This window comes from Bufo gargarizans, chromosome 4 (assembly GCF_014858855.1).
Source record: "Bufo gargarizans isolate SCDJY-AF-19 chromosome 4, ASM1485885v1, whole genome shotgun sequence".
Classification (NCBI taxonomy): domain Eukaryota; kingdom Metazoa; phylum Chordata; class Amphibia; order Anura; family Bufonidae; genus Bufo; species Bufo gargarizans.
This window is the reverse complement of record NC_058083.1, coordinates 107,469,512-107,483,846: the sequence shown is the minus strand read 5'-3', so window position 1 is coordinate 107,483,846 and position 14,335 is coordinate 107,469,512. Positions and strand designations below refer to the sequence as shown.

Here is a 14,335-nt window from a genome sequence, read left to right as displayed (position 1 = left end):
GACACTTTTGCCCTTTTATGTCTGGATTTAGTTGACATCTGTGAAAAGTGTAGCAAATGTACTTTAAGTGGCTCAGTGGTTAGCGCTGGGATCTTAGGTGTTCGAATCCAGCCAACGACAACATCTGCATGGAGTTTGTATGTCCTCCCCGTGTTTGTGTGGGTTTTCTCCAGGTACTTCGGTTTCCTCCCACAATTCAAAGAAATACTGATGGGGAACTTAGATTGTGAGCCCTATTGGGGACAGCGAGTGATGCTAATGTCTGTAAAGTGCTATATAAATGCGTAAAATAAATAAAGAAGTACACATACTATGTGCAATGAGTAATGATATTGAAGTGTTCTTCTAGGGTTCCTACCTTTTGGCTGCGTCTAATGATTTTGCCAGCAGGATCTGGACAGTTGATGACCTTCGCCTTCGGGTAAGACCACGATTATTATATATATATATATATATATATATATATATATATATATATATATATATATATATATATATATATATATATATATATATATATATATATTTTTTTTTAATATATATGATTTTATACCACATCGAGTTATTCAACTGACATAAACAAAGTGATGTCCTCATACTTCTAGGTGTGTTTTGGGCACCAAAATTAAGTCTAAAAATAATGGAGAGCAAAAATATTATTAAAATAATATACTTGATTGTTTTGACCATAAGGTACATTTCTTAGCAAAAAGAAATCGTATCACAGGGACCTGGCAAACCCTTTTCTGACTTCTTCAGTACTGATGTACTGATCAGGCAGAGTGTTTATAAAGTGCTCTGACTGATTATTCAGCTGCCTGTCAGAAGCTAGATAGCATGTTTGCTAGACATTTCCCCTGTCTGTGTGTGCCTTCAGTGAGAGGGCTTCTGGGTTCCCCGGAGTGGGAACCACAAGTCACTGAGCAGCTCTGCCTGGTGCCGTCATGCATCCTCTCCACATGGGGGTCCAGGTAGTTATTAGTGTCTGTGTTCCATCCTGTTGCTGCGACGGGTAAGTGCTAGTTGTTCTGGTGTGTTGTATCATTAGGTTCTTACCTGCCTATCCAGTTGCTGTTCACGGTCTTCTCCTCTCCTTGCTGCTAAGCCTGTAGAGACTCCTGTTCATCATTGTTGTGGACGAACAGGGTGTCTCAGTCCTGACTTTATTCCAGGGATCTTCAGGGTCAGCTAGGGCCCAGGTTCCTGTGTATTAGCCCTCCAACTATCTGGGTCCGCTCATACGGATAGGAGTCGGGGCAAGGATTAGGTATGCTTTAGGACAGGCATGGCCAACCTGTGGCTCTCTAGCTGTTGTAAAACTACAACTCATTATTTACAGAAGATCCACTGGACCCAGGAGATCAATATTTATTATCCAATGGTCAGAATGACCAATAATACCTGTTTAAGGTCAAATTTTAAAATGTAACTTTTATTATTATTTATTAGAATAATTTTCCCAACATATAATACAATACAAAACGAAACAAAACAAGAAACAACTCTATTGAGAGTCTTTTAAAATGTATCTGTCAGGGATAGTATCCTTGGGGTGTTTGTGGTATTGTATCAATACCTATTTCCGGATAATTATCCTTCCAAGAATGATAGATATATCAAGTAGGTGCACTTCAAAGGTTATCTTCACCCTTGATAGTGCCCTGGTGTTATATACCACCAGGTTGCTCTATCATTCAGCGATGTGAGCGGTCTGCTGTTGGTAACATTCAATATTTATTAAAGCCATGTATCTGCTTGTTTCTGCTTAGTGTCTATTTTCAAAGCGACTCGCTACATCTATACCCTCATGGTCATACTCCAGAGCGTACTGCGTCTGCAGCCCGCAGTGCTGTGGATACACTTCCCTAACATGTGTTTAAAAATTATCACGACGAAGCTCCCCCGACATGTTTCACCGCTCGCGCGGCTTCTTCAGGGGGATGTAGCTCCATCCCCCTGAAGAAGCCGCGCGAGCGGTGAAACATGTCGGGGGAGCTTCGTCGTGATAATTTTTAAACACATGTTAGGGAAGTGTATCCACAGCACTGCGGGCTGCAGACGCAGTACGCTCTGGAGTATGACCATGAGGGTATAGATGTAGCGAGTCGCTTTGAAAATAGACACTAAGCAGAAACAAGCAGATACATGGCTTTAATAAATATTGAATGTTACCAACAGCAGACCGCTCACATCGCTGAATGATAGAGCAACCTGGTGGTATATAACACCAGGGCACTATCAAGGGTGAAGATAACCTTTGAAGTGCACCTACTTGATATATCTATCATTCTTGGAAGGATAATTATCCGGAAATAGGTATTGATACAATACCACAAACACCCCAAGGATACTATCCCTGACAGATACATTTTAAAAGACTCTCAATAGAGTTGTTTCTTGTTTTGTTTCGTTTTGTATTGTATTATATGTTGGGAAAATTATTCTAATAAATAATAATAAAAGTTACATTTTAAAATTTGACCTTAAACAGGTATTATTGGTCATTCTGACCATTGGATAATAAAAACTACAACTCTACACCATGCCCTGCTGTAGGCTGCTAGCTGTAGGCAGTCTGGGCATGCTGGGAGTTGTAGTTTTGCAACAGCTGGAGAGCCTCAGGTTGGCCATCCCTGCTTTAGGAGGTGCCCTGCTCCCTTATCCCGGCATCCAGGTCTAGTTTCTATTCCCGCTTCCTTACTGTGTTCGGTGGGGAGTCTCCCACTCCCCACCGCGACATATAGCCTTTTTGAATAGAGCATCTCCAGTTTGAGAAGTGGAGAGGACAGAAGAAATGGCCCATGTTTTTTTCCCTCTGCTCATGTCGGTCAGTCCAGCACATGTTAATGTCCATTTTTCTTATCTTTATTCGCCTCAGCATACACTGACGGGACACAGTGGAAAGGTGTTGTCAGCTAAATTCCTACTGGACAACGCTCGCATCGTGTCAGGAAGTCATGACCGTACTTTGAAACTCTGGGATCTGCGTAACAAAGTGTGTAAGTATTTCCTGACATTAACCCTTTCAAGGACAAGGCCTTCAGATTCCCGAATGTCCACTGAAAATTTTATTTTTTGGAATGGCAATTTATTTTTATATTTTCCTGCAATTTCAGGTATCAAGACTGTTTTTGCTGGCTCTAGCTGCAATGACATTGTCTGCACGGAGCAGTGTGTGATGAGCGGGCACTTTGACAAAAAGATTCGTTTTTGGGATATAAGGTATGTGGGGGTGTCCTGGTGGTCTTCTTTTAGGAAATTCCCCAAAATAACTTTTATCTGTTGTATAGTGAACTTTCAAAGTTGTCCATTGCCATATACATTAATGTTAGCTGAACCCGCCAAACATTTTATGTGTTTAGTGTGTGGGGGGGGGGGGGGGCCCTCCCAACTCTCCCTCCCAACTCTCCCTCCCTAGTGTTTGGTCTACAACTATCTGAAGTGTATGGCCAGCTCAAAGGGTTAGGTCTTCTGCGCATGAACGTGTGCGCCCCACGGCCTGCTGCGGGCCACAATGTACGAACACCGACCGTGGGGCAGCCGCAGCAGATCTTGCACCCATTCATTTTAATGGGTCCGCCATCCGCCAGTTCCGCAAAAAGTTTGGACATGTTCTATCTTTTTGCGGAACCTAAGTACGGGATGAAACCCCACGGAAGCTCTCCATATTGCTTCCGTTCCGCATCTCCAGATTTGCGGACCCATTGAAGTGAATGGGTCCGTATCCGTGTTGCGAAATGCGCACTGAACGGTGCCCGTGTGTTGCGGATCCGCATATGCGGTCCGCAATACGGCAACGGGACACCTAAGGTTTTGTGCAGGAGGCCTTATCCAGGATTTTGATATTAAAGTTCTTTCCTCAGGATAGGTCATCAATGTCAGTTCCTGGATAACCTCTTTATGGGTGACTTCATACATGGCATATTTTTTATTTTTTGCCTTTTACATGTGGATTTTGACTCTGTTTTCACGACTTGCAATGCAAAGGGTGAAATCTGCTGCAAATCCACAGCACTTTTGTATGTTTACCGCTTCCCCTGGTTGAATAGGTTTCCATTATATACAGTGTATTGCAAAAGTATTCACCCCCTTTTTCGTGTTTTGGTGCCTCACAACCTGGAATTAACATGGATTGTTTGAGGATTTGCATCATTTAATTTGCAGAACATGCCCACAACTTTGAAGATTGTTGTTTGCTTCACAATAAAAAAAAAATTAAAAATAGGACAAAATAACAGAAAATGTCAATGTGCATAATTATTCATCCCCTAAAGTCAATACTTTGTAGAGCCACCTTTTGCGGCAATCACAGCTCCAAGTCGCTTTGGATAAGTCTCTATGAGCTTGCCACATCTTACCACTGTGATTTTTGTCCATTCCTCCTTGCAAAACTGCTCCAGCTCCTTCAAGTTGGATGGTTTGCGCTTGTGAACACCAATCTTTAACCCCTTCCCGACCGATGACGTGTATACTCGTCATAAAACACTGCTAGTTAGTGCTCCATGACGAGTATAAACGTCATGGCATTAAACTGTCACCATGTCTGCAGACATGGTGACAGCGCTGAGTGCCGGCTGTTACACACAGCCAGGCACCCAGTGTCAATGCCGAGGGGGGTCCTGTGACCCCCCCCGTATCGGCGATTGCTTCAAACCGCAGGTCAATTCAGACCTGCGGTTTTTAGCGCTTTATGCCGTTTCTGATCCCTGCGGTCCCTGACAGCAGGGATCAGAAACTTTAAAATTACCAAAATCGCGTTTTTTTACCCCCCCCCTGCACCCCTGAATAGTATTATGTGGGCGGGTGGTGCAGGGGGAGGGTTGCGGGCGGTGCGGGCCGTGCGGGAGGCGGGCGGTGCGGCAGGCGGGATCGCGATCCCCCGCCCGCCTCCCCTTCAATAATCGTTGGTGTACAGTGGGTATACCAGGGTGCCAGCACATTGCTGGCACCCTGGTATAAACGGCTGACATCGTTGATGCGATGTCAGCCGTTTAACCCTTTCCATACAGCGGTCCGTACAGACCGCTGTATGGAAAAGGTTAACAGTAAGAGAGAGCTCCCTCCCTCTCCGATCGGGGGGCTGCTGTGCCTTTGCAGCCCCCGATGGGAGAGGGAGAGAGCCCCCAGACAGCCCCCCGCCAGCCCCGTCCTCACCCTTCCCCGTCTGCGCAGTTGTGACAGACGGGGAAGGTTCCCATGGCAACAGGATGCCTTCTCAGGCATCCTGCTGTCCATGGTACTGAACAGATCTATGCTGAAAGCATAGGTCTGTTCAGGCAAACTGTAAGTAAAATACAGTGCAGTACTGTATAGTATATTGTACTGTACTGTATTATACAGACATCAGACCCACTGGATCTTCAAGAACCAAGTGGGTCTGGGTAAAAAAAAATGTTAAAAAAAGTGAAAAAAGTAAAAGATAAAAAAAAACATTTATCACTGAATAAAAATAAAATAAATAAAAAACACTACACATATTAGGTATCGCCGCGTCCGTAACGACCTGATCTATAAAACAATCATGTTAATTTCCCCGCACGGTGAACGCCATAAAAATAAAAAAATAAAAACTATGAGGAAATAGAAATTTTGCCCACCTTTCTTCCCAAAAAAGATAATAAAAGTGATCAAAAAAGTCACATGTACGCCAAAATAGTGCCAATCCAACCGTCACCTCATCCCGCAAAAAATGAGCCCCTACATGAGACAATCGCCTAAAAACTGAAAAAACTATGGCTCTCAGACTATGGAGACACTAAAACATGATTTTTTTTGTTTCAAAAATGATATTATTGTGTAAAACCTAGATAAATTAAAAAAAGGTAGACATATTAGGTATTGCCACGTCCGTAAGAACCTACTCTATAAAAATACCACATGACCTAACCCCTCAGGTGAACACTGTAAAAAAAATTAAATAAAAACAGTGTCAAAAAAGCCATTTTTTTGTTACCTTACATCACAAAAAGTGTAATGGCAAGCGATCAAAAAGTCATATGCAGCCCAAAATAGTACCAATCTAACCGTCATCTCATCCCGCAAAAATGATACCCAACCTGAGACAATCGACTAAAAACTGAAAAAACTATGGCTCTCAGACTATAGAGACACTAAAACATGATTTTTTTTGTTTCAAAAATGATTTTATTGTGTAAAACCTAGATAAATTAAAAAAGGTAGACATATTAGGTATTGCCACGTCCGTAGGAACTTGCTCTATAACAATAGCACATAATCGTACCTGTCAGATGAACGTTGCAAATAATAAAAAATAAAAACAGTGCCAAAACACCTATTTTTTGGGAACTTTTCCATTTTAATCAATATTTTTCCCGTAACAAAGCAAGGGTTAACAGCCAAATAAAACTCAATATTTATTGGCCTGATTCTGTAGTTTATATAAATGCCCCATATGTGGTCGTAAACTGCTGTATGGCCACACGGCAGGGCACAGAAGGAAAGGAATGCCATATGGTTTTTGGAAGGCAGTTTTTGCTGGACTGGTATTTTTGACACCATGTCCCATTTGAAGCCCCCTGATGCACCCCTAGAGTAGAAACTCCAAAAAGTGACCCCATTTTGGAAACTACACCCCTCAAGATATTCAAAACTGATTTTACAAACTGTGTTAACCCTTTAAGTGTTCCACAAGAGTTAGTGGCAAATGGAGATGAAATTTCAGAATTTCTATTTTTTGTTACTTTGCCTCACAAAAAGTGTAATATAGAGCAACCAAAAATCATATATACCCTATAAATAGTACCAACAAAACTGCCACCTTATCCCATAGTTTCCAAAATGGGGTCACTCTTTTGGAGTTTCTAACCTAGGGGTGCATCAGGGGGGCTTCAAATGGGACATAGTGCCCAAAAAAACTGTCTAGCAAAATCTGCCTTCCAAAAACCATATGGCATCCCTTTCCTTCTGCGCCCTGCCGTGTGCCCATACAGCGGTTTGCGACCACATATGAGGTGTTTCTGTATACTACAGAATCAGGGCCATAAATAATGAGTTTTGTTTGGCTGTTAAACTTTGCTTTGTAACTGGAAAAAAAAAAGTAAAATGGAAAATTTGCCCAAAAATTGAAATTCTGAAATTTCATCTCTATTTGCCAATAACTCTTGTGGAACACCTAAAGGGTTAACAACGTTTGTAAAATCAGTTTTGAATACCTTGAGGGGTGTAGTTTCTTAGATGGGGTCACTTTTATAGAGTTTCTACTCTAGGGGTGCATCAGGGGGCTTCAAATGGGACATGGTGTCAAAAAAACTGTCCAGCAAAATCTGGCTTCCAAAAACCATACGGCGCACCTTTCACTCTACGCCCCGCTGTGTGGCCGTACAGTAGTTTACGGCCACATATGGGGTGTTTCTGTAAACGGCAGAGTCAGGGCAATAAAGATACAGTCTTGTTTGGCTGTTAACCCTTGCTTTGTTAGTGGAAAAAATGGGTTAAAATGGAAAATTAGGCAAAAAAATGAAATTCTCAAATTTTAATCTTATTTGCCAATAACTCTTGTGCAACACCTAAAGGGTTAACCAAGTTTGTAAAATCAGTTTTGAATACCTTGAGGGGTGTAGTTTATAGAATGGGGTCATTTTTGGGTGGTTTCAATTATGTAAGCCTCACAAAGTGACTTCAGAGCTGTAGTGGTCCCTAAAAATTGGGTTTTGGAAATTTTCCGAAAAATGCTTCTAAACTTCTAAGCCTTGTAACGTCCCCAAAAAATAAAATGTAATTCCCAAAATGATCCAAACATGAAGTAGACATATGGGGAATGTAAAGTCATCACAATTTTTAGGGGTATTACAGAAGTAGAGAAACTGAAACTTTGAAATTTGCTAATTTTTCCAAATTTTGGGTAAATTTGGTATTTTTTTGTGCAAAAAAAAATTTTTTTTGGACTTCATTTTACCAGTGTCATGAAGTACAATATGGGACGAAAAAACAATCTCAGAACGGCCTGGATAAGTAAAAGTGTTTTAAAGTTATTCACACATAAACTGACACTGGTCAGATTTGCAAAAAATAGCCTGGTCCTTAAGGTAAAAAATGGCTTGGTCCTGAAAGGGTTAAAGGGAACCTGTCACCTCAAAAATGCATCTACACCTGCCAGCAGTACCTCCTAGTAGCCCGCAGCCTGTTAATAATCATATTTCATCCTGTTGTCCGATGCTGCGTAAGTTCAGAAAACGCAGTTTAATTCTCAATCGGCGCTATAGTGCCGGCCAGCTTGAAGTCAAGTGTGTGTGATTAATTTTGCAAGGCACTGTAACTAGAGAAGAGGTTAGTAATATTAAAATGGATTATTAACTCTTGTTTTGCCTTTCAGAACGGAGTGTATAGTACGGGAGTTGGAGCTACAAGGTAGAATCACGGCTCTAGATCTGAACCACGAGAGGACGGAGTTGCTCAGTTGCTCCCGGGACGACCTGATCAAGATCATAGATTTGCGTGCCAGTGCAGTACGACAGACCTTTAGGTGAGTTAAAGGCGATCCATCGGCTGTCTGCTTAACACATTGGAATTCTAGGTAATAAAGTGAGCCTTCACTGTATTGTATCATATGCAAGACTGTCATTACCAGCCTTCATGTGCACTTGTTCTCTATAGTGAGACAGTCTAGAAGTTGATAAAATGAAAAATGTCTTTACATATCTCATGTGAATTCTGTGTGTTTGTGGCGTTTTTTATTCAGTTTAATTTTTGCTTCTAGTGCGCAAGGTTTCAAGTGTGGATCTGATTGGACTAGAGTCATATTTAGGTAAGCATTTCAAAATATTAAGGAGGCATAGAAAAGTTAACATTTTCTTCAAACTTCCTATACGTAAAAATTGCATGGCTAGAGAACTTGCTGTAAATGATGTGGATTGTCCCCATAAACTACATGGACCCCTCATTGGCGCTGCTCATATAGCCAAAGGGTCTATGGGTTCAGTCCCAGGATGATGCTCAGGCACTCCCTGCATCTAAATCTTTCTGTCCTCTTAAAGTGGTTGTGCCAGAATTTTAGAAATTAAATTGCAGGAAATGTTTTAAAATGAAAGAACATTATTGTTAAAGGGCATTTGTCAGCAAATTTGTACCTATGAAACTGTGTTGGTCCCATGTTCATATGTGCGGCATTGCTGAGAAAAATGATATTTTTATATATGCAAATGAGCCTCTAGGAGCAACGGGGGCATTGCCGTTACACCTAGAGGCTCTACTTTCTCTATAACTGCTGTGCCCTCTGCACCTTGATTGGCAGAGCCAATCATGATTACTTTTTTGCTGCCTGATCCTCTCAAAGTGTAGAGGGTGAGGCAGTTGCAGAGAGAGCAAAGCCTCTAGGTGTAATGGCAACACTTTTGCATATATTAAAACTTAATGTATCCCAGCAATGTGGGCACGTATGTACATGGGACCAACACAAATGCCTTCAGCTGCCAAGCACACATGCAGCAGGTCAGCCAGTGTCATAGGTACAAATCTGCTGACGGGTGACCTTTAAATCCCCTGCTGCACCAAGGCTGCAGTGCTCTGTTTATTTTCCTGCAGCGATGACATACTGTAAATCCACATGACCACAGCAGCCAGTCACTGGACACATTATTACCAGTGATTGGCTGCAGCGGTCTTGTGGATGTATGCTAGTCATCGGTCCAGCAAAATAAAGGAGCAGGGACCACCAGAGTGAGCTGGGATTACCTCTTCTGCAGACATGGAGGATAGAAACTGTATATGGGCAATGGACACAAATAAGGAGAGTATAATCGGGTATTCCTTCGGAGGGTTGTTCTCTAGTACATAAACCATTAGACCAAAAGCCTGGATATTTCTAGTAAATTAAAGTTAAGCCCATGTGCTCCTATAACCCAATCTTCTCTTCTCATTCTTTCGGTTTAGCCCTGATGGTAGATATGTGTCAGCCGGGTCAGCTGACGGGGCTCTATATTTCTGGAATGTGATGACTGGGAAAGTGGAAAAGATTCTTGGCAAGCAGCATTGGTAAGACTGGAAGAAATCTGTTGCTTTATTAGACTTATTGCATCTTTTGTATCACATAATAGTATCCAGAGTATATATTCACCTTTTTAATTCTGTACACATAACCCCCAGTGGAATCCAGACATTTTCTGGAGTATAACCGGAGGGGCTCTGTGTGTGAATGCAAACCTCCACAATATCTTTCCCATGACTTGTGCGGTTTTCACGCCTAAAATCCGGAATATTTCCGGATTATCAGGTCCAAAAACGTACTGGATTTGGCCTTTCACACCTGTAGCTGTAACCCTGGAGATGTTCAATGTCTGGTGCGTTCTCACTACAGAGGAAATGTTCCAGGTCCCTAGGTGAGGGGTGAAAACTTTAGGCATAGTCACTGTGATTTTTCTGGAACATTTACTGCTGTTTTCACACAAGCTCACTCGGACAGACCCTGCAGTTAGTACTAGGGCTCTGGGGAGAAAAATTCTGGGTAAAGTCTGAGACATTCACGTATACAGCTCTCCAGAAAATGTCTGGATTCCACTTTAAGTGTGAATGGGGCTTTGTTCTCTCCAGAGCCCTAGGACTAAGTCCAGGTTTTGTCCGAGTGATTTTGTGGAACAGTTACTGCTGTTTCCACACATGTGCTCAGTATGGACCTGGAACATTTCCGCTGTAATGAGAATGCACCCAACATGGAACATCTCCGGGGTGATGGCTACTTGTATAAAAGGCCAACTCTGGTAAATCTCCGGACATGATTAATCGGAAATATTCTGGAGTTTACCCAGGAGGGGCTAAATGTGTGAATGCAAACATCTGCAATACCTGTCCTGGACTTTCAGACTTTTTCTCCCCAGAGAACTAGTACTAACTAGTGAGCGCATGTGTGAAAACAGCAGTAAATGTTCCAGAAAATCAGTGGCCATGCCTAAAGTTCCTGCCCCTTGTCTAGGCACCTGGAACATTTCCTCTGTAGTGAGAACGTACCCGACATGGAACATCTCCAGGGTGATGGCTACATGTGTGAAAGGCCAACTCTGGTAAATTTCTGGACCTGATAATCCGGAAATATTTTGGAGTTTAGGTGTGAAAACAGCTATAGATTGTCAAACCGAAGGACTTTTTTCTTGTGAACATTTCATGTATTGTTGCTGACTGTCCTCTTCTTCCTTACAGTTCCAGTATTAATGCCGTTGCCTGGTCTCCCTCTGGTGCCTACGTAGTGAGTGTGGACAAAGGAAGCAAAGGCGTATTGTGGTCGGACTTTTGAGTGCTTTCTTACCCAAAGACAAAGCCTGCACTGCTGACAAATGGCTCTCAGCTGTTCAGTTTGTTAACGGCGCACAGTTCTACTTACGAGCGATTAGACTCAGAAAATATTTAATGTGCAGACCATGAGATTGTGCTAGCCCTGTAGGGGCCCTCATCGCTGTGAAATGAAGGAGACATTATGCGCTTAAAAACAAGGACGCCTTCTGTGTAAAGATCTGTAAAGACTGCTAAATGAAAACAGTATATATATAAAATAATATATCTTGAATTTTACAACCTGGGGGGGTTGTGGGTGATGTTAAAGAATTATGCAGAGTGAAGGCTTTGCTCATAGGACCCAGTCAGATTCCAAAGATTGAATCCGATTGGTTGATGTAGGAACCTATTTAATGCCTTCAGTTTATTTTTGCACCGTTTTTTTTCTGTAAGATCCCTGTTTTTGTTTATGGGAAAAGTAACGGTTTTAGAATGAATGAATGGTTGCGAATGTCGTCTTCTGTACTGATGGATGTGGGTTTTAATTAGCAGATACACTCATTTTGCGTTATATTTCATATTTTCTTTCAATGCCAATGGAACCTGTTTTTAATGTTAAGTTTTCCAACATGAAAGGCACTTTAGGATATGTGTCAAAAATCCCTTTAATCCGTCAGCCATAGAACCGAAGAAATATCTTGCTTTTTGAGCAGTCTAGTAGCAAGCTACGATAATCCATGTCTGTGGTCCTGGAAATGGCAGCCTAAACTTGCAGATAGAAAGCGAGACAAGTTCTGGAGGAAGATCTGAAAATTGATGAGCCCAAAATCAACTATAATGCTAGTAACCCCTTAGCATCGTGTCTAATTGGTTGTTTCTCTGTCTTTCACTTTTGGTCCTGCAGAATTCTGATTGGGAAGTTGAAATGAAAAGAATTCTTGATTAAAGGAATTGTAATTCACAACTTCCACAACAAATTGTTTTTTGTTTTTTAAATAGAAACAGAATATTTGCGTATTTTTTCTTAATTTTTTTTATTTTTCATGGGAAGTGAACTATTTAAGGCTATTCTATATCCAGGGCACAGCAACTTTTCCAGCTACTTTAAGTTTAAATTGGAAATCCCATCTGCAACGTTATGGCAAATTGATAGGACGTGCCATAAGTATCAGATAGGTACTGGTCCCATCTCTGGGATGTGCTCCTGTCTCAAGAACTGGGCCCTGAAGTGAATGAAGAGCAAACCACACGCATGTGCAGCCACCACCTCTCTTTACGGGTATGGGATTTCCGAAAATAGCCGAGCATGCTCGCTTGGCTATTTTCAGAAGTCCCATATCATGAAATGGAGAGGATGCCTATCGATATGCCATAAATGTTCTAGATGGGACGTTCCCTTCAATAGTAAGATGGTCATGGGCTTTTTCTACCAACACGGCATCACCTAGCATCAGTGCTCAAGGTTTTATTTCACATTGCTTCTCTGTTCATTGTAAGTTTTCGGCTTTCAGTTTAACTTGTTTTGCACTTTTCAGTTTAATGCAATGTTCTCAACTGGCGCTTAACCACATAAATATCGCAGCAGTGTTATAGCAGTCCCGTTTCCTGCTATTATAGATTTTATACAGCCCGGCTGCGCAGTGTTGCATTGTTTTACTTTTCAGTTTTCATGTGAACGATTGGTGAAAAGTCCAGCAATTCAGCTCTGTTCCTACTTTCTCTTACATCAAGTTTCCTTTTGCCAAATTAAAATCATAAGCCAAGTCCATGAGATCTGTACAAATCTTAATGTGTTTCAGTTAGGGTGGTTACACACATGGGGCGAATTTATCATAGAAGTGTTACACTGCTCTATGATATCCTTGTGCACTGCCGGAGGATGTGCCGTAAATTAGGCGCGTGATTTGTCGTAAATTGGGCTCATCCCCCTGGAAGTCTATGCACCTAAACGGAACTCTACACAACTCTGTACTGACATAGATTGTAGTCGTCTTTCACGGCAAAAAAGTGACCTAAAGGGGTATTCCCATCACATACAATGGGGGCATATTGCTAGGATATGCCCCGCTTGTCTGATAGGGCCGCACCTACAATGAGAACGGAGTGGGGAGAGCTGTGGCTGGAGTTGGGGTCCGTCCACCACCAAGCGCTCCTCCCAGCTGCTCCCATACCAGTGAATAGGAGCGCACCACGCAATCACGGCCCCTGCTCCCATTCATTTCTATGGTCTGACGGAAATATGGCTCAGCTATTGAACTAAATGGAAGGCGGCTGTGCATGCGCAGTGTGCCCCTCTATTCATTTTCCCGCTCTGTTCTCGTTGTAGCGTCCTAGCGATATGCCCCAATGGTATATGATGGGAAAACCCCTTTAAAGGAGAAAAATAGGCTGGGCCCGCTGGACCCACTCTTGCCACTCCCTCTTCTCTTGGAAAATGAAGAGGGCAGCAGAGAAACAGCAATTGTGCCTTGATTTAGGCGCAATGGCATTTAAAGTGTTTCAAGCACAAGTTGGGTAAATTGATAAGTGATTTGGACCGGCACTCAAAACACCCAGAGGATGTGGATCCAAACTAGTTTATTCAGATACAATCAAATAAAATAAATCAAAATGCAATATTATCGATGGATATCGATTATAAAAAAATCGACCATAATGGATCAATCTAATAAAATCAAGAAGGTAAAATACATGCATAAAATTAAAAAGCAACTAAAAAACAATATCCTTAATCGATAATTACTCGATTTTTCTGGAGACCTAGATGTTTCTCACAATTAAAGTCCCAGTGTAACAAGCCCATATCATATGGGTGAGTCCCAGTGGAGATGGTAAAAGCTGTGTCCCAGTAGGAGTAATCAGGATTGTATCCTCAAAGCTCTGTATAGAGAACAGGGTTTTTCCTATTCTCCACTGAGGAAGAGATAAGCTATCTCGAAACGCGTCTGGGCGGAATACCTTTTTCCAAGCTAATGTTGTGCAGAAAACTACAGCATAATACAGTACCAGCAAAGTGAATGAGCTTAGACAAGTCTCAGGCACACCTTTTTTCTTAGATGGACAAATCGACCTAACTGTGGATTTTGAAATCTGCAGCGTGTCAATTGTTGAGTTT

General features: G+C 41.9%; 1 protein-coding gene across 4 annotated transcripts in view; it reads left to right on the top strand.

Annotated features, from left to right (window-relative positions):
* The window catches only part of ATG16L1 (autophagy related 16 like 1), a 59,071-nt gene extending 46,874 nt beyond the window's left edge, over positions 1-12,197 (top strand). For all 4 annotated transcript variants that reach the window (XM_044289089.1, XM_044289088.1, XM_044289087.1 and 1 more), the window contains 7 exons: positions 350-421; positions 2,879-2,999; positions 3,117-3,222; positions 8,333-8,482; positions 8,717-8,764; positions 9,889-9,990; positions 11,149-12,197. In XM_044289089.1, the coding sequence (XP_044145024.1) occupies positions 350-421; positions 2,879-2,999; positions 3,117-3,222; positions 8,333-8,482; positions 8,717-8,764; positions 9,889-9,990; positions 11,149-11,242 (693 nt within the window). In that variant the 3' untranslated portion in view covers positions 11,243-12,197. The remainder of the gene's footprint in view (positions 1-349; positions 422-2,878; positions 3,000-3,116; positions 3,223-8,332; positions 8,483-8,716; positions 8,765-9,888; positions 9,991-11,148) is intronic.
* The last annotated feature ends 2,138 nt before the right edge of the window (positions 12,198-14,335 follow it).